General features: G+C 46.8%; 3 protein-coding genes across 3 annotated transcripts; all 3 read left to right on the forward strand.

Moving 5' to 3' along the window:
• The first annotated feature begins 2,157 nt into the window (after positions 1-2,157).
• Positions 2,158-3,423, forward strand: LOC139783636 (uncharacterized). The gene has a single exon (XM_071722792.1). The coding sequence runs from the start codon at positions 2,158-2,160 to the stop codon at positions 3,421-3,423; it is 1,266 nt and encodes a 421-aa protein (XP_071578893.1).
• Positions 3,424-6,077: 2,654 nt separating this feature from the next.
• On the forward strand, positions 6,078-7,718 carry LOC139783637 (stromelysin-1-like). Its single transcript, XM_071722793.1, has one exon. It carries the CDS (start codon positions 6,078-6,080, stop codon positions 7,716-7,718), a length of 1,641 nt encoding a protein of 546 aa, XP_071578894.1.
• A 3,487-nt stretch (positions 7,719-11,205) lies between these two features.
• LOC139783638 (uncharacterized protein F54H12.2-like) lies at positions 11,206-12,558 on the forward strand. Its single transcript, XM_071722794.1, has 2 exons — positions 11,206-12,152; positions 12,222-12,558. The coding sequence occupies exons 1-2, from the start codon at positions 11,206-11,208 to the stop codon at positions 12,556-12,558; spliced, it is 1,284 nt and encodes a 427-aa protein (XP_071578895.1).
• Positions 12,559-24,545: the final 11,987 nt, after the last annotated feature.

A 24,545-nucleotide genomic window follows, 5' to 3' on the forward strand; every position in this document is an offset into this window, starting at 1 on the left:
CGAAGAGACTAGCGCGCGCGACAAAGCATCAATCCGTTGGACGCGGCGTGTCGCGAGCACGACATAGCGTATTCGCGAAGCGCGAGCTCGCCGAACGACACGTCGCCGATCGACTGCTCGCCGAGAGGGCGCGCGAGCGCGTCACCGCGAAGGACTCGCCGGTCAGTGAGAGACTCGCCGCGGCGGCCGTATGGGCGGCTATGAAAACGAAGACGAAACTGGGCATGGGTATGGAAAGGAAAAAAGGAAGAAAGAGGAAAGGAACGGGGAGAAACGCGAAGACGAGGAGGGAAGAGGCGGAGGATACTTCCGACGGCGAAACGCGGCGGCTTCTTGCCTTTTCTACCGATGTTGGGTGCGCTCGGTTCCTTGATCGGTGGCGCGGCCGGCGTGGCCAAGGCGGTGAGCGCCGGCAAAGCGGCGCGACGGGAACTCGAGGAACTGCAGCGACACAATCGCGCGATGGAGGGTCGCGGGCTGTACCTCACGCCGTATAAGAAGCGCGGAGGTGGCGCGAGGAGAATCGCCGAAAAAAAAAAATTTCGCGGAAGAAGGCGACGTTAGCGGCGACGTCGGATCTGCCGCCGTACGGCGTCACGACGAACGAGCAGCTCGATCGATCGGCGCGTCGCCTACGCATACCGTTCTTCCGTGGGGTGTTCATGCGCGACGCTCTGCCGACGAGGGTGCGACACGCGGAGTGCGGCATCGTGAATCTCGACGACGCGGCGGGTCCGGGCACGCATTGGGTCGTTTACGCGAAGAAAGGGAACGCGGCGATCTACTTCGACGCGTTCGGAAATCTCCGTCCGCCGAGGGATCTCGCGCGATATCTCGGCGGTGGCGGCGAGAGAGCGCGATCGTGACGTACAATCGTCGCGCGTTCCAGACGTTCGAGCAGAGAATCTGCGGACAGCTGTGCCTGCGATTTCTTCGCGAGATCGATTGGGGGAGCGGTGGCGAACGATCGACGTTCTCCCGCGATGTCGCTGACGCTCACGTTAACCGGAACCAGCAGCGTTCTCACGGCGAGTCACTTTCCCGCTTTGGATCTGAGCGACGGCGAGTACGAGCTGGGTTTGGCGACTTTTGAGACGTACAATTCGATACCGAACGTTACGTCGGCGAACAATCGATTCTACTTCGGCGAGGACGACCGGAAGATCGTCGTTCCGGAAGGGTCGTACGAGCTGCGAGCCGTGAGCAGATATTTGCGCGCCGCTCTTCTTCATCGCGAACGTCGCGCCCGCGATGAGAGAGAAAGAGAAAGAGAAGAGAGAAAAACTGCAGGCCGATGGCGCTGGACGGGTAAAAGAAAATAAACGAACGGAGAAGAACGACGACGACGATAACGACGACGCTTATCGCATATACGAGGACGAAGACGACGACGACGGTTATGGCATATACGGGGACAACGACGGCAAGAACGACGACGATGACGGCGGCGATAGAACGATACTCGCTCTTCGCGCCAACGAGAATACCATGAGGAGCGAGATAAAGTGCGCCTACAGAGTGAATTTTACAAAACCGAACAACATCGGTTCTCTTTTGGGTTTCTCGCGCGATCGTATCCTAAAACCGAACAAATGGTACGTTTCCGACGGACCCGTTGACGTCATGAGCGTGAACATAATTCGCATCGAATGCAGCATCACCACGGGAGCGTACAGCAACGGACGCTCGGTGCACGCGATACACGAATTCGCGCCGAAAGTTCCACCGGGATATAAACTGTCGGAGACTCCGACGCAGATCATTTACCTCCCGATCGTCGCGCGAAACGTCACCGATATCACGGTGCGAATCGTGGACCAGAACGATCGATTGATCGACTTTCGCGGCGAGGAGATAACGATTAGACTGCACGTACGTCGTCGCCGCAGTTAGTGTGTGTGTGTGGGCGCGTATCTCAGCGACCTGAAGAGAGAGAGCGAGAGGGATGCTCGTTCTGAACGGATCGAGCGCGGATTGTACGAACGAGCGAGCTAGCCCGTTCTACGACGTAATCGAAAGCGTAAGGAAGAGAAGAGGTGGCGGTGGTGGTGGTCGAGGAGGAAAGAGAGCCGTTCTCAGCAACGCCAACGTCAGGTTCCTACGATCGCTGGGTCTGGCCGTGAGAAACGCGTCGTTTCTACTTCGAAAGGAAAGACCATGGCCGACATCCTGAGTATCGGCGGTGAGCCGATCTTCGACGAGCGCATCGTCGGAATCGAGACTCACACGTATAACCCGTACGTGAACACGACTTTCGGGCACAACGACGAGATACGAATACCCATACAGCAACAGGATCTGTATACGCTGCCGTGCGACAGTTTTCTGTACGTCGAGGGACGACTCTATGACGACGGCGCGAGCGCGACGACGTCGGAAGCGACGGATGCTCAAAGGCAATACGCGAAATTGGTCAACAACTGCGTAGCGTTTATGTTCGACGAGATTCGATACGAACTCGACGGCGTGGAGATCGACCGGTGTAGAAACGTCGGCATAACCAGCACGATAAAGAACTACGCGTCGCTGACCGCCGAACGAGCCAGGAGACTGCAGAACGCCGGATGGAGTTATCCGACGAACGAATCGAATCTGAACGACGCGTCCCATCAATTCAACTTTTGCGTACCTTTGAATATTCTTTTGGGTTTCTGCGAGGACTACAGACGCGTGGTGATAAACGCGCGACACGAACTTATCCTGATACGCGCTCGGAACGACGTCAACTGCGTCGTAGATCCGAAAAAAACCGTGCCGAGAGATCCCACCAAGGATCCTAAAATTACGCTACTGAAGGTGCAATGGCGTATGCCGCACGTGGCGTTAAACGACGTGACTAAATTGTCGCTTTTGCGAACGTTGGAGAGCGGACGATTTCTGAGCGTGGGCTTTCGCTCTTGGGACCTGTACGAATTTCCTCTGCTGCAGAGCACGACCAAGCATTCGTGGGCCGTGAAAGCCGCGCCGCAGTTGGAGAAGCCGCAATACGTCATATTCGCGCTGCAGACCGAACGGCGAAACGAATTCACGGAGGACTCCTCGAGGTTCGATCATTGCGCGCTCGTCAACGTGAAATTGTATCTCAACTCGGAATTCTATCCCTACGACGACGTGAACGCGGATTTCGAAAGCGACAAGTTCGCCGTGCTGTACGAGATGTACGCGAAATTTCGAGGAACGTACTACGGGGACAATCGCGACGACGCGCTCTTTTCCCCGCGCGACTTCGCGCGAGTAGCGCCGCTCGTGGTGATCGATTGTTCCCGCCAGAACGAAGCGGTGAAGAGCGCCACCGTGGACGTGCGCATCGAATTCGAATGCAAGGAAAACGTTCCGCCGAAGACCACCGCCTTTTGTCTCATCGTTCACGATCGTGTCATCGAGTACGGTCCGCTGACCAATGTGGTGCGCAAAATCATCTAGCGGAAATGGCGATTGTAGGATACCACACCCCGGAAACGGGAGATATATATATAAAGACGGGGATCCTTCGATCGTTCCTCAGATCCCGTTAAGAACGAGCAGTTTGAGCGTGAATTGTTCGACGCGCACCGACTCGATGGCCGCAGCGGCAACGACGATCTTCGTCGACCTGCAGGGATTCGTGGTGAGCGACAGATTCGTCGCGAAGGAGGTGGCCGTGCTCCGAAGCGAGACGCGCGAACTCGCGCATCACGTGTTTCGCGCGCCGATGAAGTGGGACCTGCTCACGAACGCCGAAAAAGCAAGGGCCAACTGGCTGATGGCGAACCATCACGGCCTCCGTTGGAAAGACGGGGACGTGGACTATCGCCTAGCCAGGTCGATTATTCGACGCGCGGTGTGCGACGACCTGGGCGAGGGAGAAGAGACGCCCGGCGCGCGAATATACGTGAAAGGCCTCGAGAAGAAGAGGTGGCTGGAGGAGATTCTCGGCGACGTCGACGCGACGATCGAGACCATCGACGCCGAGTACGACGACATCGATCGGCTGGAGTTTCTTCGCGCCGATCGCACGTTTCGCTGCGGACGCCATCAACGGTGCTGCGCGATGGAGAACGTGATGAAGTTGCGCGACTGGTGGAACGAGCGACGCGAGTGTCTCTCCAGCATCGACTCCACGGATCAAATATAAATGTGTATCCATCCATCTATATATGTATATATTCTAATCAATAACAAAAAGATCTATCTATCTATATTTTATTCAATAAAAAAGATCTATCTATCTATCTATATTTTATTCAATAAAAAAACTGATGCAAAATCAACGAGGAAAGTTATTCATTATTCGCATACCTACACCATACGTATAATCGTACTCGATAACGCCGAGCGCGATAGCGTTGAGCGCGCGAGCGACGAGCGTGATGCGTAAGCGAACGAGAGCGTCGAACTCCGAAGAAGAACGGCAACGATAACGCCGAGCGCGCGAAACTGTCAATGAGCGCGGAGTCGGGAGCGTCGAGCGGAAGCGCGATATCGGCGGCGGGAGCGTCTAATCTCGTTGTTGTTCACGCGTATTTATCTTTATATAATAGTTATTTAATATTTACTATTTAATATTTAATATTTATTGAACATTATATGTCTAGCTATAAATCACAGATTTCGTATAACAGATATTTCATAATGCAAATAAAAGATGCTCCTCCTTGGTTGTTTATGGAATTATATATTTATTTAATATTATTTAACATTACATTTATAGTTATTCACTATTTACTTATATTGCTTATATTTATTTACTATTTAACATTACATTTATAGTTATTCAGTATTTACTTATATATTACTTATATTACTTATATTACTTATATTACTTATATTACTTATTTATTGTATTTATTTGCGATTGGAGAGGGGGTGGGCCAGCCTTCGACGACGTCGTCGTTGACGACGTCTATCAGGTCGGTGTCGACGTCTATCAAGTTGACGTCGACGTTTCCGCGCCCACCCTCGTCCTCACCGTTGCCGTTTTCGCCGTCGTCGTCGTCGTCGTCGTTTTGTTCGTAACGCCGTCCTGATAATTCAAACCGCGCAGCGTCCCGATTCATGCCGCGCATCCTCGCGGTGTACAGACGGATGTACTTTTGAGCTTTTTTCACCACCGATGTGATGAGGACCCTGCGCAAAAAACAAATATCATTATTAATAAGAATATAAATGAGTATATAAGTGAGTATATAAATGAGAATAAAAATGAGTATGTAAATGAGTGTAAATGAATATATTACTGAATGTATAAATACTATTAATAATTTGTGATGTAGAATATATATATTTACATTTTTGTAAACTTACATTCGATTGAACATTCGTGCGTCCTCGTCAACGCGGATCGTCACTTGTAAGCAGGGCGGCGCTCTCTCCGCGATGGTCGTCAGACGATGCTGCAGCCGCAGCATCGCCTCGTTCAATTCGTCCCTAGCCATATCTAGGGACGCAATGTGCGTTTTCACGTCTTCGCACACCCTTATCAGTTCCTTTACTCCATCCATATTTTGCGCGTTTAAAAAATGTGCAACAAAAACTGCGAACGAACTACACCCGAGTCTAGCCTCGAGTCCTTATATATATCGAGGATGCGCAATCGAAGAAGGATGCGGAATCAAAGAAGGGATGCGCAATCATAAAGGATATTGCGTGTGTAATTAAAACTATGTAAAAAATTGACCTTTTGCACACAGGAAGAGATGCATTTTTCTAATCAAACCGACTCATCCGCCGGATTCGTCGACGAATTTCTTCCACCCCGAGACCCCCGCCGCCACCTGTCCGCGCTATCGGTAGCGAGCATGCCCATGTAAGTCGCTCGTATCGCGACGCATCGTCATCGTCCATAAAAAGCAGGATATTGTGCAATAAAAAAACTATTTTTAGAAACTTTGCACAGAGGAAAAAATGCAATTTTTTTATCAAAACGGACTCATCCGCCGGAATCGACGCATTTTTTCCACCGCGAGACCCCGCCGCCACCTGTCCGCGCTATCGGCAACGAGCGTCACCGCGTGAGCCGCGCGTCGCGATCGCGCTCATATCGCGAAACGCCGTTATCGCAGTTCCGCCGTTTCTCTCGCTCTCTCTCGCCCTCGACGATGTGGCTCTCGCGCGTAATCGCGTTAACCGCGTGTTTTATCGCCGCGAGGTGCGTCAATCCCACGGATGAGAATTACGCACATACGATCGATTACCTGCGGAAATACGGATATCTGACCGAAGATGTGGACGCGTTTCCGGCTCAGAGACGAAACGACGTTCTTCGTAACGCCATCGAGGAATTTCAACGATACTACGGTCTGCCCGGCGATGGAACGCTCGACGACGAAACGCTGCAATTTATGCGTAAACCGCGATGTGGTTTCCAAGATATCCTGAAGCACGGAACGGCGGCGAGTCTATCCAAATGGCCGAGGACTCACCTGACGTGGGATTTTTACGTAGCCGCCAAAAAGAAGCTGAATACCGCGCGGGCCGCGTTCGATCTGTGGTCGCAACATTCGGCGTTGACGTTCGAACGCTCCGAAACGAATCCTGACATTATAATATCTTGGCGAACCCGACGTCACGGTAACACGAATATCAACGTAAACGGCCCAAATTGCTCGGCCAAATTCGACGGTCCCGATAACGTGCTGGCCCACGCGTATCTCCCGACGAACGAAGCGGGATTCGTCTCCGAGGTGCACGTCGACGGGGACGAGCCGTGGCATATTCACGTCGGTAAAAATCCCCCGAGTACGTTTTCCCTGCATTTCACGCTGACGCAAGAGATCGGTCACTCTCTCGGATTGGGGCACAATGAGCGCAAGACTTCGGTGATGTTTGCGTACTCGCCCGACAAGCAGTATCCGGTTAAGCTCGACAGATTCGACATTCTCGACATTCAACGTTTGTACGGTGAAAAACGGACGAACGCGCCCTCACAGACGCCGCCGCCGCCGCCGCCGCCACCGCCGCCGCCACCGCGGTCACGGCCGCCGCAACCATCGCCGGACCTGTGCGCCCTTGGTCGCGTAAACGCGATATTGGTTTTGGAAAATCGAATGTACATCTCGTACGGGCGTTACGTTTGGTCGATCGATCTGGACGGTAGGACGTACAATGGACCGTTAGCCCTGTCGAATCACATGAGCTTTCTTCACGACAATTACACGCGCATAGCTGCCGCCTATCAATCTCCGTCCGGTGATCTCATGGTGTTCGTAGATAATTTGGTATACATGGTTCAATATCCGGAATTTTCTCTGAGGCCAAATTGGCCGAAGACCTTGCGAGAACTCGGATTTCCCGCAGGTGCGAAACTCAACGGAGCGGTAAACACCCATAGAGGCCGTTCCTTCGTGATGTACAACGGTAACTCGGTGGGCGAGATAGTCGAATGTACGAAGAAAGTCGTCAGACGTACGCCTCTCGAGGCGACGTTTCCCGGAATACCGACCGGCGTGACGTCGATCTTCCGATACGTCGACGGCAATCTGTACTTCACCACTCGGACGCAGTTCTACAGATTCAACGAATTTACGAAAACCGTCACGGCCGCCGGTAAATTCGATCTACGGATGCTGAATATCGTCTGCCCTAAGACCGAACTGTTGCAGCAGTTGCGCGATCTTCTCGATCGAATCGTACGCGTCGGCGATTTAACGTCACCGGCGAGCGATTCGGACGACGACGACGACGACGACGACGGCGGCGGCGTTCAGCTTTACGATCGCCGTGTCCGCCGAAGGAAGTAGAGGACTGCGCAAATCCCCACACCACACCGCACATCGCGCGATATAAGTGAGAACTTTTCTACTTATACCGATGTGTTCCCAACAAAGCATCAGTATCGCATCGTCAGCTGAATACGACGTGTCGAAACAGAAATCAGAAACAAACGATACTGCAACGCGCGTGCGAAATGTTCTCGACGTTGGCCGATCGACCCGCGCTGAGGGATCTTTCCCCTCGCGAGACGGATTCGGAGGTGAACGACAACGGCAAAAGACGAAGGATCGAATCGACGGACGATCATCATCAGCATCATCATCGGGAGTCGCGTTCCAGCTCTCATCCCCCCAACGACGTTCGCAACCCCGTCGTCGCGCCTGCGGTGCGCATCCTGGCGACCCGTTATCCGCTGACGACGACTGGCTACAAATACCTAGCCATCGGTGTCACGGTTAAGTCACCGTGGTACGGTATACCCGCACCTTCGTACGTGGATATCGCCCTGGGAGATAAGCAAGGCAAGGAGATCTCTCTGACGCTCGATATGTGGAAAGGACTACTCGAGCGCAAACACGACATATTGGCGTGTCTGCGATCCAACCTCGTCGATGGAACCCGTCCCCCCTCGCCGATATCGATTGGAGACCTGACGCTGCGATTCGGATTAATCAACAACCTGTCGATCTTGCGTATGGAACTACCCAACGCGGCTCGCCTGGCAATGTCGCTCCCCACCCTGCTCTCGCTGTACGATTTCCAATTTTGCGTCGATCGCATCGTCTCGGCGCTGAGCGCGGTCATCGAGGAAGTCGACGCGAAGTATTCGCGCTATCAGGAGATATCCGCCAACGCGATTAAGACGGGAACTTCGGCCAAGACTGCGATACTGAAAAGCGAGTTTTTCGATCCTAACAAGATCGTCGACTGTGAGATTACCGCGCTTTGTTTCAAATCCTGAACGGCACGACGCACGTTTACAAATTTATATATATATATTTATACACACAGAAACAATGTAAACGAGTATCGACGTATGTAAATACATATTTTATTTTTCAAAATAAAAAACTACCGCTCGTACGCGGATATCTCATATATGTGTTCTCTCTCTTTCTTTTCCGTATCTATCTCGATACGATCCCGCGCTCCCTAGGTCCCCCGATTCCGCTTACTCCACGATCGCCGCGATTGCGTCATCTACGATGCGTAGGGAAGGATCGAAACAACTTTCGAACCGAGACGAACAAGAACGAAGAACGGTTATCGGGACCCGCGAAAAAAGAACGGCCTTGAACACGTTCGAACGTGTTTTCGCGCGCTCACCAATCCCACCGCGCGGGGACGTCGAGAAGAGCGACCTTGAACAAGTTGCAACGAGTTTGGACGCGTTTGAACGCGCGCGATGAAAAAAATTATTCGCGATGACGCGCGAATCGGGGCGGATTTCCGCTCGCGGCCGATAACGCGGTCGATAACGCCGATCCGAGCGCCCTCTCGGAGCGTCCGGGAACGACGATCCCCCCCACCCCCCGGTGGCAACCCTGCGGCGCGAAATTCCCCATCACCCGCCTAGGGAATTTACGTCTTTCAGGTTACCGCAAGGTGGCAACACTGCGGTGCGAACTTCCCCATCACCCCGCCTAGGGACAGGTGTTCCCACAAAATACTCGCTTCTGATTGGACCGCCTCGAGTCTTCGTACCGCGATCTGATTGGACGGCGATACACCTTTGTCCAGTTCCAGGGGAATGTTTGTCCGGTTACAGGGGAAATTCCCCCCGCACCCTGTCCCCCTCACCCCCCCTGTTACCCCTTGCACCTGTCCACCCTTCACCCCCCCTCGCTTATCCCCACCCCATGCTCCCCCCTCGTCCTCCTCGCCCATCTCTTATGGCGTTCCCCCCGCGTGCGCGCGTCCCCCCCCGCTTCCCCTCGGTTGTACCCGGCAGTGGAGGGTACTGTTATTGGTCTACTTCATTCGTTACGGAATTACCTCAAACTGTACACTTACACGGTGAATGGGAAGTGGCGCTTAGCGAGATTCAATTTCCCAGTACTCTTTTACACTTGCGCTATAAGGAAAATGAAATCCTCTTCTACGATACTAAACCGGAAGAAGAAAAAGAGAAAGTACAGGTGGCGAAAAAAAGCACATTTTCGTTCGGACTTTACAAAAATACCTGAGAACTTATCTCGGCGATTAATGAAGCATGCAAACAAGCTGACTCGCACTTTTATTTAGATCAACAAGAGAAGACTGGAGGAAAAACCCACATCAGCATTACTTGTAACGCAAGTGAATGCAATCTAATACATCATATGTGCCTTTCCGATACTCTTCTACAAATACTCGGTTTAGGTCATGTTCTTCTCGATAATCCCGAATACTATGGCGAATTTTCTGTCAGACGCTACGCAATTTATCCTTTTTCCAACCAAGCGTTTACTGCAAAATATATTAAACTTGGCCATATTAGCGAAAATAGAGATGCGCGCGAAACAGCTTTCTATAGTCGTGAACCTTGTAGTTTGCAGCGCGGTATTCCAGATAAAATGTTCGTTTATTGCGATATTTGCGAGCCTTATGTAACAGGTGACGCGCAAACACCACTTCTCCGAATAGTGCCGGTCGAGACATACCGCTATAATCACGTGGACGCTTACGGAACGAATCAGGTGAAACATTTCTCCCCGCTGCATTATATACCATTACGCAAAACAAATTTCCGCACGATTGAAATAGATATAAAAGATCAACTCGGAAAAAATATACCATTCGAATCCGGGACGCTGACGGTGACATTGCACTTTAGACGTTTCCAGTAACAACGCGGTGTGTTGTCGTCGAAAAAAAAAAATAAAAACTAAATTCAGAGCCATGGACTACGAATATTACGATTCACATCAGAGTGGACGAGGCGGAGGAATTCCACGAGTTTTCGTCGGAGCATCCTATCAACGAGGTCATGGAATCGGTAGTTTTCTCGGAGGATTATTCAGAAAGGTACTGCCTTACCTAAGTAGAGGCGCGCGAGCGGTCGGTAAAGAAGCTTTACGCGCGGGTATCAATGTGATGCAAGATGTCGAAAATGATACGCCGTTGAAGGAGGCGCTCAAAACTCGCCTCAAGGAATCGAGTGGAAATCTTAAAAGAAAAGCCCAGGAGAAGATAAGCAGCATGATGAAGGGATCGGGATATAAAGTATCCGCAAAAAATCCTGCGTTTCAGTTTCCCTTTGGCAACCACGTCAGTCACGTCGCAGTTCGTAAACGTCGTCGTCCTCAAACGGTCAAAAGAAAATCGTCAAAGAGCAAGCAGAGGAAGAGAATAACGATTAAAAAATCATCGAAGAAGAAGAAGACTCGTGCTGTAAACAGAAAGTCATCTACCGCTACGAGACAGCGTCATCGTCGAGTCAGCGTCAAGAAACGCAGCGTATCCGACATATTCTCTTAATCGTCGCGCGCGCACACGAAGCAAGAATTCAAGGAGCAGAGGAGGAGGATAAGCATGTCTTTTCTGCACACGCACTCGAGTGAGTGTTTAAAAAGCGAACTCGATTTCTTCTCATTGCCGCCCACTCAAACTAGTATCGAGAGCTCGCAATGGATCTATTACAAGCCCATAACTTCCCTCGGGGACGACGCGCCTATAGAATTCGTCATACCCGGTCACGGGGAAGACTACCTGGACCTCACGCACACCATGTTGAGCCTTCGCATACGCGTAGAAACTTCTCCCCTAGCAGGCGGCGGTGGCGACGGCCAAACAAGTACACCAGGCGGACCTGCGTTCAAAGTAGGCCCTGTAAATCATTTACTGCATTCCATGTTCAATCAAATCGATGTATATTTCAATCAAAAGCTCGTCTCGCCCCCAAACAACGCCTACGCGTACCGCGCGTACATAGAGGCGTTGTTAAATTATTCTTCACCCGCAAAAACTTCCCATCTGACCTCTTGTCTGTGGGACATGGATACCCCCGGACTCATGGACGCACTCATAGATTCAGAAACACCAAATCCGGCTCTCGTGAGACGCGCTCGTTACATTCACGAGGGACACGCGCTAGATCTCATAGGTCATCTTCATTGCGACGTTTTCAATCAAGATAAATTTTTAATTAACGGTGTGGAGGTTAGAATGAGACTCGTTTGTTCGAAAGATTCGTTTTGCCTTATGAAAAATACTTCGACGTCGAAAATACGCATTCTAGACGCCAGTCTGCTCGTGAGAAGAGCAAAAATAAGCCCAGGCGTTTTACTCGCGCATGCGAGTATGTTGAGCAAAACTACCGCCAAATATCCCCTTACGAGAGTCGAAGTTAAAACATTTACGATTCACGCTGGTCTCGTAGGAGAATCGATAGACAACGTAATACTCGGTCAACTGCCGAAACGAATAATAGTCGGTTTTGTCGATAACAGAGCGTTCAACGGAGATAGAAAATTAAACCCGTTTAATTTCAAAAACTACGGTATAAATTTCTTTTCGCTGTACGCCGACGGTATACAAATTCCCAGTAGACCGTTACAGCCGAGCTTCTCGAGAGACGAGCCACTCTACGTCGAAGCTTATCAAACTCTCTTTTCGGGAACCGGCATACACTTTTTGAACGAGGGTAATTCCATAAGCAGAGAAGATTACGCCGAAGGATTCACACTTTTCGCCTTTGATCTTACACCCGACTTATCCGCCAATTTCGCCGGCCATTGGAATCTTGTGAAACATGGCAGTTTACGATTAGAAGTGCGATTTGAAAAAGCACTTACCACAACCGTTAATTGTATCGTTTACGCCGAGTTCGATAATGTTCTAGAAATCGACTCCTCTCGTCAAATCATCGTCGACTTTGCCGGTTAACTTTATTTTTACCCCACCACTATATATTTTACCCATCGCCATTTTCCTGCGTAAAGTCCTGTGAAAAGAGAGAGATTCAGTTTCACTCGAGACACGGACGTCGACGCTTCGCTTGAAAAAAATAGAGAGTGCATTTTGAACTATGGATCTGACCATCGACATACAAGGTTTCCGTGATGTCAACGGAAAGTTTATTCCGAAAGAAGTCGCAGTTGTCGCGATTAACGCGGCAATCACCGGACACTGGATTATGTCGCCACCCTTTCCATTTGACGATCTACCCGAAAAGACAAGACGAGAGAATAACTGGCTTTCGCGAAATTATCATGGAATCGAGTGGTTCGATGGTGAAACCGATCTCAAATGTTTCACCCTACATCTGCGAGAAATTACGCGACAAGTGCGTTACATCTACTGCAGAGGCGTGGAAAAGGCTCGTTACTTGAGTCAACTACTTTCCAGAAACATATATAATCTGGAAGAAATTTCTCCACCGTTCAAAAGTTTACCGGAGGCCCGAGAGTACAGACAACGCTGCTCACATCACGGATTTCGTGTTTCGACTACGGACAAAATTGCTTGTGCGTTACGTAACGCTTTTAAATTGAAACGCTGGATAGTCTTGCGAGACAACAGCGAATGCATCAGCAGCAGCAGCAGCAGTAGTAGCAGCAACAGCATCGACTCGAGCTACGATACTAAACTCTCTTACGTAAAATTGGTCACAAGCGACGACGACGACGACGACGACGACGAAAGTGAAAAAACCGACGGTGACATCGCTATAAAAAAAATAAAGCAGTGGCAAAAAAAAAATAACGAGACAGAAGAGAAAGAGGAGGAAGGAGAAGTAGCAAAAGCCTATTATTCAATAGAGGGCGTAAGAAAAGAATACATCTTCAATAACTTGCCGATACGCCCGTCACCACCCAAGAACACTAGTGCGACAACTCCAAAAGAGGTAAACTCCGAAATTTATACAAATAATTCCTCTCGTGCGAACACCACCTCGCTGTGTAGAAAATGAACTCGCTAGAAATCTTACAAGCGTTGCATCATCTCAGTGTCAGATATGCGGGCGTCTATCCTGCCGACAGACTGCCGAGGGTGTGGACGAGGTCGACGGCCATCGTCGCTAATACGGACGATCACGATCGGCCTGGCCAACATTGGGTCGCTTTTTACGTCGACGAGCAAGGAGCAGGAACGTATTTCGATAGCTACGGACTACCGCCTTTAGACTCCAGATTCCTCTTACGCCTTCGTCGGAATTCCACTACACATCGATGGAACACCGTAACACTACAAGGAACACTCTCTCAAACTTGCGGCCAATACTGCTGTGTATTTTTATATTACATGTGTAGCGGTTATAATCTTTGTCAGTTTCTTAATCTGTTTAGCGACAATAGCGAGCGCAATGATCGTTTGATTGTAAAATTATTTCGTAAAATTTTTCTTCATAATAAAAGCGCATGCGTAAAACCTCACGTTGAATGTTGCCATGTTCAGGCATGTACTTTTAAGAATAATTAAAAATACTTATTCTCACGTATCAATGTATTATTTTATGTAATAAACATTGTTTGTATCTTCAACCCCTCCCGTCTATTTATTCATTCCCTTTTCTTTTGCGTTAAAATAGTTGCATCACGTCACAAAGCGAACCTGACCGTACCTGTTTTACCCTCTCCTTTCTCCAGAAAATAAGTTTCACGTATTTCATTGTTTCGAAAACTCTTTGTCCAGACCCAAGTCCTAAAAGAACACGGTCATAAATCATGAAAACTATTCTCTGAAAACATAAAAATTCCACTTTCCGTTTTCGGCATTTTAGCATCATATCCTTATTTTAGCTTAGCGTCGTCTACCACGTGCTCCCACCAAAATGGCGCTGGTCGACACTTCCGCTATTTTTCCTTGTGACTTAGCGTCGTCCACCACGTGCAGGCCCAAAAAGACGCTGGACCCTTTAGGCGGGAGAGCCAATCAGACGCTGGGTAGGTATGGGGTATCCAATCAGAACGCGTCATTTAGTTACTATTTCAAATCCGACATTTTTGTTTCGTAGTCTTTTACCACGTGCAGCCCCAAAAAAGTCACTAGACACTAGACACCCTAGGCGCGGGAGAGCCAATCAGACGCTGGGTAGGTATGGGGTATCCAATCAAAAACGCTCCATTTGAAGCCGCCATTTTTAACTCCTACTCTTCCACCACGTGCTACTCCCTCAAAGCCGCCAGACGCCTCAGGAGGGAGGGCCAATCAGACGCTGGGTAGGTATGGGGTATCCAATCAAATCGCTCCATTTAATTACCTCGTTACCCCCACCCCTCAGGCGGCAGCCAATCAGAGCGCTCCGAGGTCACGTGGGCAGACCGTCTGGCCACGCCCCTGGCGCCGGAGGGGTCGGTGGAGGGGGTTTGTTTTGACGCCCCATACCTACCCACTTACTACTAATATAGTATACGTATTTACATATATAATGATATAATAATAATATAATAACGATAATTAATCCTTCAAATCCAGGGAAAATCCATTATTTTCACAAATTGCAAAAACGCGCTCCTCTTTCCTCTGCTATAACTTGTAAACTATTTATCTGAGAAAAAAGTGTTTGAAACAAAAGTTGTAGAAAATTGTATGCTCTACAACTTTGTATCAAAAACTTTTGCTCTAAATTGCAGTGGAAACGAGATATTCGCGAAAAACCGGAGTTTAGCGCCATTTTTGTAAAGTGGCAACACGAGCGGCAGCTTGCCGAGATCATAAACTTAGGGTTTTTATTAGGACCCCAAAATAAACAAAATTGTCAAATATAAATAATCCTTGGCCTTTTGCAACCTCGAACCTACCCATTGACTGGGCTATGGCTACGGTCAACGTGACGCTACAAATGCTTTGGAGCGTTCTTCTTCTCTTTCTTTCTTCATTGAAAGAAAAGAGAAGAGGAATGCTTCGAAGCATTTGTTGCGTCACGTTGACCGTAGCCTATATCACATGTCTTAAGTTTTTTATATATCTCAAGAATATTTTTCTTAATCTTGTTTTGAATCGCGGGTATATAAACTCGTAAGTATACGTTTTCAAGCCGATGTTATCGAGGCCCTAAGTCGTTTACAGACGATTCCGAGTCTCGACGCACGCACGCACGCACGCACGCACGAGCGTGCAATTAACATTCCCATTTTACTGCCACTCTTAACTTTATATAATGATATAATAATTCTATTAAAAAAAACAGTGGTTAGCACGCAGGGCAACACGCACCGAAGCCCCATATGATTTATAGTTAATACCGTCCTTGAGTTCGAGCGTCTTTCGTCTCCGCGAGCAGCCCAGATGCTACGAACCGAGAGGAATGGGGATGGCAGTAAGAAAATCGGCTGAAATGTGCAAACCGGCCGCAGGCCTGGCCTACTGTATTGCGGCGGGATGGGGGGACATCAGCCCTAACCCGCCGCCCCTCTAGTAGGGGTGGTCTTTTTTGTTTACTTTAAGAATTTGAAAAACACCGACGCCCGACGTTCTATCAAGCGAAATAATCATAACCTTTGTATACAAACTAAAAACAAAACCAAATGAATGACAAAATAAAATCAATATTTTATATAAATAAAGTTAATAATTTATCGCAAATTAAATTCAGAGGGGATCCTATAGTGGCAGTAATTATCGACATTTCTTAATTAGAAGAAATGTTTGAATTGGCTTTACAGAATTGCAAAATTCTTGTACAGAATTAAAGTACGCACAAAAATCTATTTCCCGATACACGATTTCATATCAGAAACAAAAAAAAATTAAAAATTTGGGCACATACAGCTGTCACCTAACGACAATATTTGCTTAAACAAAAATACTGCAGTTTATATACCTATACAAAATGATACACAGGGGAAGTAGAGACAACATTTAGGAACAATTTCGTGTAAATAGAACTAAGATTCGAAGCCTAGAAAAAAAGATTTTTACTAACGCAGCTTTATTAATGTAAAGGCACATCCAGGTTGATAGGATAAGCAGTATTGCGTGTAGCGAGAGATGGCACAGCAATCGAACAAGGACAGATGCCTCTCGTTAGACAAGGACAGATATAGATATATAACATAGAAAACAGGATTAGAAATGTTGACATTATCGACATCGAGGAAGTTCGACCTTCACTATAGGATCCCCTTATTTGTTATTTGTGTAGATTAAATTGACAAAAGAAACCCCTGAAACTAAAATATTTTATAAAACACACATACGCACGCACGCACGCACGCACGCACATGTGAATAAATTTAGAAATTTTTAGTTGCCGCTAAAATTGTTACAATATTGTTTAAAGAATTATAAGTACATTCAGAATAAAAGTATCTTTATTTTACAATTTTATAATATTAAATAACGCAACAGATATTTTTTTATATAAGAGATGCAAAAATAAATAAATTTTTGAAAAAGTTATTTGTTGCGGTTAAATACACATAGGTGTTCTTATTATATAACTTTTCACACATGTAGGGGGGGGGGGGGGGGTAAAAAGATGAATTTAGAAATTTTTTGTTGCTACCCAAAAACGGTTCTAAAGGGTGAGACCACCCTTTATATGTAGAGCGGCTTTTTGCTTTTCTCGATATATTTCGGAAAGCATTCGAGATATCAAAAAATGTTTCAAATAAAAGTTTTATGGTAAAAACATCTCTATTTAACCACGTTAATAAAATTTTGAAAAAAAAATTTTCTAATTTTTAATCAAAATTTTGTTTAACCCTTTTAGGTCACACTTCCCGAGAATCCCGTACCGGTCACACTGGGTGAAATACACCCCAGCGTGTTTGCACGTGTATAAAAAATTGTAGGTGACCTTAAACAAAACAAAAAAATATCCTGTTGTAGTTTAAGTCTTCCTTAAAAAAACTGTATAGGCTTGATTTGCAAAAAATTAATTTAACATATGTAAAAAAATTATTGGAAAAAAAGTCGGAAAAGTGGCTTTTTTCACAAAAACTAATGTAACTTTTTCAATTTTTAAGATATTTTAATTTTTTAAACGGTTTTTTCATCCTCAGATGATGCACTTTTCACTGATTATTGCAGTTTATGCGGCCGTTCCAAAAAGTATATTTATTTTGAGGTATAAAGGTGCGATTTTTTGCGGAAAAATGAAAAAGATATTTTTATGGAAAAATAGCAATATATTTATGAAAAATGGTTTAAAAAATATGAAAAAAATATATTTACGTTGCAAATTACATACTTTAAATAAATAAAAGGTTACAATTTTTTATTCGATGCCATAGGCACATTCAACGCATAAATATGCGCGATGCTTGTCGCACATCGGTCGAAGGCAAGTGGGACACATGGAGCCCGTCTTTTTATCAGATCCTCTCGGGCAAATTTTACATCTTTTTTGCCTATCCAATTTTGGGCGGTCCTCTCCAAATGCAGGCCTGTCCTGGAGGTGCAGGATATTTGCAATACCGCATTTGATGTCCTTGCGAATTGTTGGTATTGTGTATCGTTTTTGCAGGTGTGCCTTGACCAAATGTAAATATATTTGATTAAGGCACGACTCTGCCGTCACTTTACTCGTGTCTCCTCGCACGCTATTTTTGCATTTAAGCAAAATTCGTGCATTGACTGCGGCTTGGTCTAGTATGCCGAAAAATATTCAGTTCATCAATGCTTTCTTCGCCATCACTCGAAGATTCCTCCGATTGCTCGGACACGTGGTCTTCGGATCCATCAGAGTCATCGCCGCCAAAAATTGGCTCTTCTTCGGACTCTTCAAGCAATTCCTCGCGAATTATACGGGAGCGCAAGTTATAAGCCATCTACTTTTTATGAATAATTACACAGTAAAATTTTTTTAAAAATTCTAAGCAACGAAAAACACAACTGTGTACTTGCCTCTTCACTTTGGAACAACGAGAAACGAAAAAAAAATACTCCAAAAACTCAAATTATTACGTATGAGTCACACTGGGTGAAATACACCCCAAAACTCCGAGACACCCACTTTGAACGGCTGCCGAGAGAAAACAAACGGGCCGGAAAATATACCACCGACGGGAATCGATACTTGAAGGTCCCAACTACCTGTAGATGGCGGCACAAGGCCCATTTCCATTGGTTTACTGGGTCGTTTTCGAAGTCAAAAAAACGCTGGAGTGTATTTTACCCAGTGTGACCTAAAAGAGTTAAAAAATTATTTTTAAAAAATATTATTAATGTTGTTGAATAGAGGAGATTTTACTGTAAAACTTGTGACGTGACAAGTCGCGTCTCCTTCCCGGACGGGCTCGGCCGAGGGGAATTCGGGGATGCCTCCTCGTCGACACGAGGGGAGGGCGGTCGCGTACTATTGATTGGTCTAATTAGCGTTTAAGTTTAAGGGATTGCCGGGGGTGACCGACGGCAACCTGTAACGGCCGCGAGCCGCAACGAGGAAGAGCGGTCAGGATCAAGGAAGCGGCCGGGGGACGCAGTCGACAGTCGGGTCGCCAGGACCTACCCGCAAGCGCATGAGTGTCGCCGGCCGGAGTTCACTCCGTACTCGGTCGAAACAGTGGCAGGAGAGGACTCGAGAGGACCCCGGAGCACACCCGAGCGAAACACTCAGACCAGGGTGCCCAGGAGCGGCCCAGGAAAATGCGCAGCAATGTGACCGCCGCCCCGAGAGGTTGCCGACGGACGGGGCCGAGGCCCGGCCAGCCTGACCCCCGAACGCCGGCTCAATCATCGCGGCCCGGACAGCCGGTTGATTTGAGAAGCCCGCGCCGAGTCGGAGGTAGTTGGAGCGGCGCCGCCGGAAGGGGAGGCGCGCGAGTAGCTGAGGCGCCGGTGAGAGCGCCCTGATGTGAGAATAGCGCCACCGGAAGGAGCGGCGCACGAGCGGCCAAGGCGCCGGGAGCGCGAGGATCGGCGATCCGGTCGAGCGGCACGCGACAGCGCAGGCGCGGGGAACCGGCGCGATCCCGGCGGATGAGAGTCCCGGGACTGTCGTGCCGGCAAGCAGCGGGGAAGCATCGCCCGAGTGACGAGCCGCCCGGACGGAAGTAGCAGCCTCGACGAATTGTAAGGTCACCACCCTGGCGTCCCCGCGATCAGAAAGAGGGTTGGCTCGAGGCGCAGGCCCCAGGCACGTATCGGTTACCTAGGCGCTGCAGGAATTACCTGTGGACGACGGCATGAGCGCGTGAGTTACCTGGCGCTCGCTTCGAGAGAATTGTGTCGAAAATCGTGCAGGGGCCCCGCCGAGAGGTAACGCCTGTAAGTAGAGACCAATGTGCCCTCCCCGGGAGCACCGCCGCGGCCGACAGTCGCGTGGCGCTTGATTGTGTTACTCGTGTTAATCGTGTCGCGTTTCATCGTGTTACTCGTGTCCCGTTTCATCGTGTTACTCGTGTCGCGTTTCATCGTGTTACTCGTGTCGCGTTTCATCGTGTTAATCGTGTCGCGTTTCATCGTGTTAATCGTGTCGCGTCTCATCGTGTTAATCGGAATAATCGTGTCGCGTTTCGTCGTGTTAAATGGGAGCAAGTTGTGAGGGAAAACGGCGAGTCGCGAGTGGTCACGTACTTTGAAGGGCACTCGGCCTCGTAGTTAGCGCCTCCGGGCCCTCGAGGACGGCGAATATTGCGTTTGGCGGGACAGGAAGGTCGTCGGGATCGGCGCGGGGCCGCGGAATCTCCGGACTTGCGAAAGAATTCGGGATTCGCGTGGCAAGCCGCGGGATCGTCCGCGATACGAGTCCGCATTTTGCGTTAGGGGGCACTCGCCGGCCAGCGTGGTCGACGCGGCGAGATCGCCCATAATTTTTGCGTCGTGCGGAATCGAGGTGGCCCGGGTGCACGTCGAAGGCGCGAGCGGAGGTATTGCGATTCGGTTAGTCGGCCTCGTGGCGTGAGTGTTCGTGGTGTGTTCGGTGGAAGGTACCGCGTTGCCTTAATGCTCCCTCGCGTTAATCTTGTGTGTGTTCGAAGTGAGGTACCGCGCTACCTTAGTTATCTCTTGTGTTAATCTTTCGTGCGTTAGTCTGCGTTGACTATTTTTGCGTCCGTCGGTTGCGTTAACCTTGTGCGAGTCCGTCTATCGTGTTTAATATTGCATTGGTCATCCGGCATTCTGCAGCATATCTGATCGGTTGGAGGTAATCTATACCGCACCTTCGCGTAATTCGTTGCAGCGGCGTCGATCCGCCGCCACTACTGCATGATCTAATTTCAAATATGAAATGCTCGGATATATTATACCAACACCTACACTGACTGCAAATACATGATATCTACACCACTGAATGATTAAATATATTACATGTGATTCCTTATTACGTTCTTGTGTGGTTAATTGCGTTACGCCTGCTCTCCGAGTTCCCCGAAAGGAAGCTACGCCCTGAGGTATCGTCGGGGATATCGCGCTGTATCGAGTAGAGTACGGCGGTGCGATCAGTCGCACCTGGCGCCCAATTATTTCGTGTCTGATATAGTCGCGCGTTTCGCCAATCCACGATAGCCCTCCTCCGGATTGCGAGACCGGGGGAAAAAGCGTCGCAAACTTTTATGAGAAACATTTTTTGATATCTCAAATATTTTTCGAGATATATCGAGAAAAGTAAAAACCGCTCTACATATGAGGAGTAGTTTCACCCCTTAAAACCGTTTTTGGGCAGCTACAAAAAATATCTAAATACATCTTTTTACTCCTCCTACATGTGTGGGAAGTTTTATTAAAATCAGAATTTTCGAGTTCGCGAGGTTTCCTTGTTAGTACATTGCAACGACATGTACTTTGGGCTATCTGCGAAAGAAACCCGTGGTTTAGCCTTTGATTTCGCCAAAAAATTGAATCTGAAGATACCAGCATCGTGGGAAACCGCTCGCATGGCAGGTGAAGACTGGCTAACCGGCTTTCTCAAACGACATCGAACATTATCCATACGCAAACCGGAAGCGACGAGTTTAGCACGTGCCACCAGTTTCAATTGAACAAATGTAGAAAGGTTCTTTACACTGTTAAAATCTGTGATGGATAAATATCATTTCCCGGCTCACTTCGATCCCACGAATTCTTCCATGTCCCGTCGTGATGATACACAGAACTTGAGTGCGACGCTTAAAAGTATTCGAGTGTTTCCTAAAGCCGCTCTGAGGCAGACAACTCGTAAAGGACGAAAACGAAGGACAACCGCCATCCTTACTGACTCGCCTCAAATGAAGGAATTGGCGGCTGAGCAGGCGGAGTCGAAGCGGAAGAAAGACGAGAAATCTGCTACAAGGAAGAGATCGACAAAATCGACCATTACCACTACGCCGAGAAAGAAAGGCCGGCCAAAAAAAAATGCCACGCAATCAGAACCGCAGCCTTCGACGAGCAGTGGGCGAAAAACAAAGTCAAGAAAGCTAAATAATATGTGCTGCGTATGCTCGGAGATAACATAAAACAGAGCCGATGAAAAATAGTGCATTTCGTGCAGGCGCAAGGCACACAATAGACGGAGAGCTGGCTACGAAAATTAAAAATGATAAGGTGCAGTCAAAATTTGTATATGAAAACTCTCCTTACTATCTGAAAAGCACATAGCACTGCAGCCAGAAGTCGCTCCCGGGGAGGGAAGCGTGGGCGGGCGGTCAAACGCGTTTATTTTTAATCAAAATAAAATCTTTAAGTGCAGTTCTGATATTTTATGAAGTTGTAGTTTTTAACTGTAGAAATTGCGGAAAATTATTGCCAGAAGTCTAAGCCGGGGCTAAAACGTTGCCAGAAGTCGGTAAATTTGTAAAAAAATTGTTTAAATTTTAATGACAAGATGCAGTTCTGGCTATTTTGTTTTTATATTATTTAAGGCTTAAAAAAATTGGATATTAATTGCCAGAAGTCAAAACGATGGCTAAGTATGTGAAAAATGATAATATCGTAAGAAGTCGGTAAAACGGAAAACGATTCTTTAAAATTTAAATAATAAGGTGCAGTTCTGGCAATTTGTTTCTTTTATTATTTATACTGTTAGTGAACTATATATGCAATTGCAGAAGGCTAAGTGAGGGAAATGCATAAAAAAACCATAATTATGCCGAGTAAGCGCTGAACTGTTAAAACCGTTAAGTGTTTTACATCAAATAAAAACATCAAATAAAAAAAGATAATTTACAGTTGAACGCATTTCTTGAAGTGTTAAGAAATAATATTAATCCATTTGATAGCAAAAAACTAAATCATAAGTTATATAATATCAGTACAGGGCGTTGTGCCTCTGACAGTGTCGCTGATTTTCTACTGAAAGTTGAAGAAACTGGTGAATTGCAAAGAAAACAGTTTATCACTAAATGTGCTGAAAATATTGACAGTTTTGAAGCCCCTTTAAAACAGAATAAAATTTTAAACTTCTCTAGCAGTCATGAAAAGAAAAAAGTGATTGTAAATAATAAAGTTCAAGAAGTTCGTCTGCAACGTGATCTTTTCGGACGTATGCTAGCTATTTCTATGGAAAATAATACGGATATTGAAAAAATTTTAACTTTTCCAATTACTCCAATACCAATGTCGTTATGCCATATAGATGGATCGATTTTCAAGACAGATAAGTCCAGTTTGATGAAATGCCTGCAGGTTGAAAGTACTGCGCCTACGGATATTGACGTCCTCTTGTTTGATGGATTTTTTTTACTTCATTGTATTAAAGAAGTTCCTAAAATATTTGGCGGTATTTCAAAAAAAATACTGCAAATGATTACAAATAATAATGCGTCAAGTATTCATCTTATTTTTGATCGATATTGCCAACCACCCATCAAAGATTATGAGCGCTGTATGCGAGGAAGACAAGCAAATGACCGTGACTACGTTATCTCTGGACCGCAGCAAGTAAGGCCCACCGACTTCGCAAAGGAACTTAGGAATGACAATTTTAAAACAGCTCTTGTTTCTTTTTTAATAACTCACTGGGAAAGCGACGAAGTCGCTCCCTTTATTGGTAATAAGAAGATTTTATTAAATTACGTTGTTTGTTATAAATATGAGGTCAATAGTAACAAAAACGTAATTAAAACCACAAGCCATGAATTTTTATGTCCCTCGCATGAGGAAGCGGATACAAAAATTGTATTCCATGCTACAAATATTGATTATGCTGCAAACATAACAATTAGATGTTCTGATACGGACATATTAATTATTATGCTTGGAAACATGCATCATCGTAGAAGCCAAAGTAACATTTGCATAGAATGCGGTTTGTCAAATAAGCGACGTATAATTGATGTAAATAAATTATACAATTTACTTGGAGATGAGTTATGTAAAGCTTTACCTGGCTTCCACGCATTCACCGGCTGTGATTATAATCCAGCGTTTTTCAGAAAAGGCAAGCAACGCCCCTTTAAAATATTATCTCATTCGGAAAAATACACAAAAGCTATCTCAGATTTAGGAAACATATCGTGTAACAAGGACAAAGTTTTTCAAGTACTAGAAATTTATACGAGTCACTTATACGGAATCACATCGAAAAAACGAATTCAATCAGTCAATAGTGCTCGATTTGAGATGTTCTTAAGAAATTATAAAATAAAAGATATTAATGAGCCCTTTCAAAAAAAATTATTTAAAAATTTCGACGTATCCAGTTTGCCTCCTTGTCAGTCAGAACTACGACAGCAATTTGAAAGGGCGAGATACATAGCAAATATCTGGTCAAATTCACACTTAAAAGTACCAACGGATTATCATTTTTCACATACTTAGCCATCGTTTTGACTTCTGGCAATTAATATCCAATTTTTTAAAGCCTTAAATAATATAAAAACAAAATCGCCAGAACTGCACCTTGTCATTAAAATTTAAACAATTTTTTTTACAAGTTTACCGACTTCTGGCAACGTTTTAGCCCCGGCTTAGACTTCTGGCAATAATTTTCCGTAATTTCTACAGTTAAAAACTACAACTTCACAAAATATCAGAACTGCACTTAAAGATTTTATTTTGATTAAAAA

Source organism: Temnothorax nylanderi, unplaced genomic scaffold, assembly GCF_030848795.1.
Source record: "Temnothorax nylanderi isolate EJ_2023f unplaced genomic scaffold, tnyl_v1.0 TNYL_tig0524_pilon, whole genome shotgun sequence".
In the NCBI taxonomy this organism is placed as follows: domain Eukaryota; kingdom Metazoa; phylum Arthropoda; class Insecta; order Hymenoptera; family Formicidae; genus Temnothorax; species Temnothorax nylanderi.

Excerpts from the sequence above, each read along its gene's own strand:
- LOC139783638 (XM_071722794.1), top strand. The coding sequence starts at position 11,206 with ATGTCTTTTCTGCACACGCACTCGAGTGAGTGTTTAAAAAGCGAACTC. Across the intron at positions 12,153-12,221 it reads GGAGATAGAAAATTAAACCC|ACCGTTACAGCCGAGCTTCT; the intron begins GTTTAATTTCAA and ends AATTCCCAGTAG.
- LOC139783637 (XM_071722793.1), top strand. The coding sequence starts at position 6,078 with ATGTGGCTCTCGCGCGTAATCGCGTTAACCGCGTGTTTTATCGCCGCG.
- LOC139783636 (XM_071722792.1), top strand. The coding sequence starts at position 2,158 with ATGGCCGACATCCTGAGTATCGGCGGTGAGCCGATCTTCGACGAGCGC.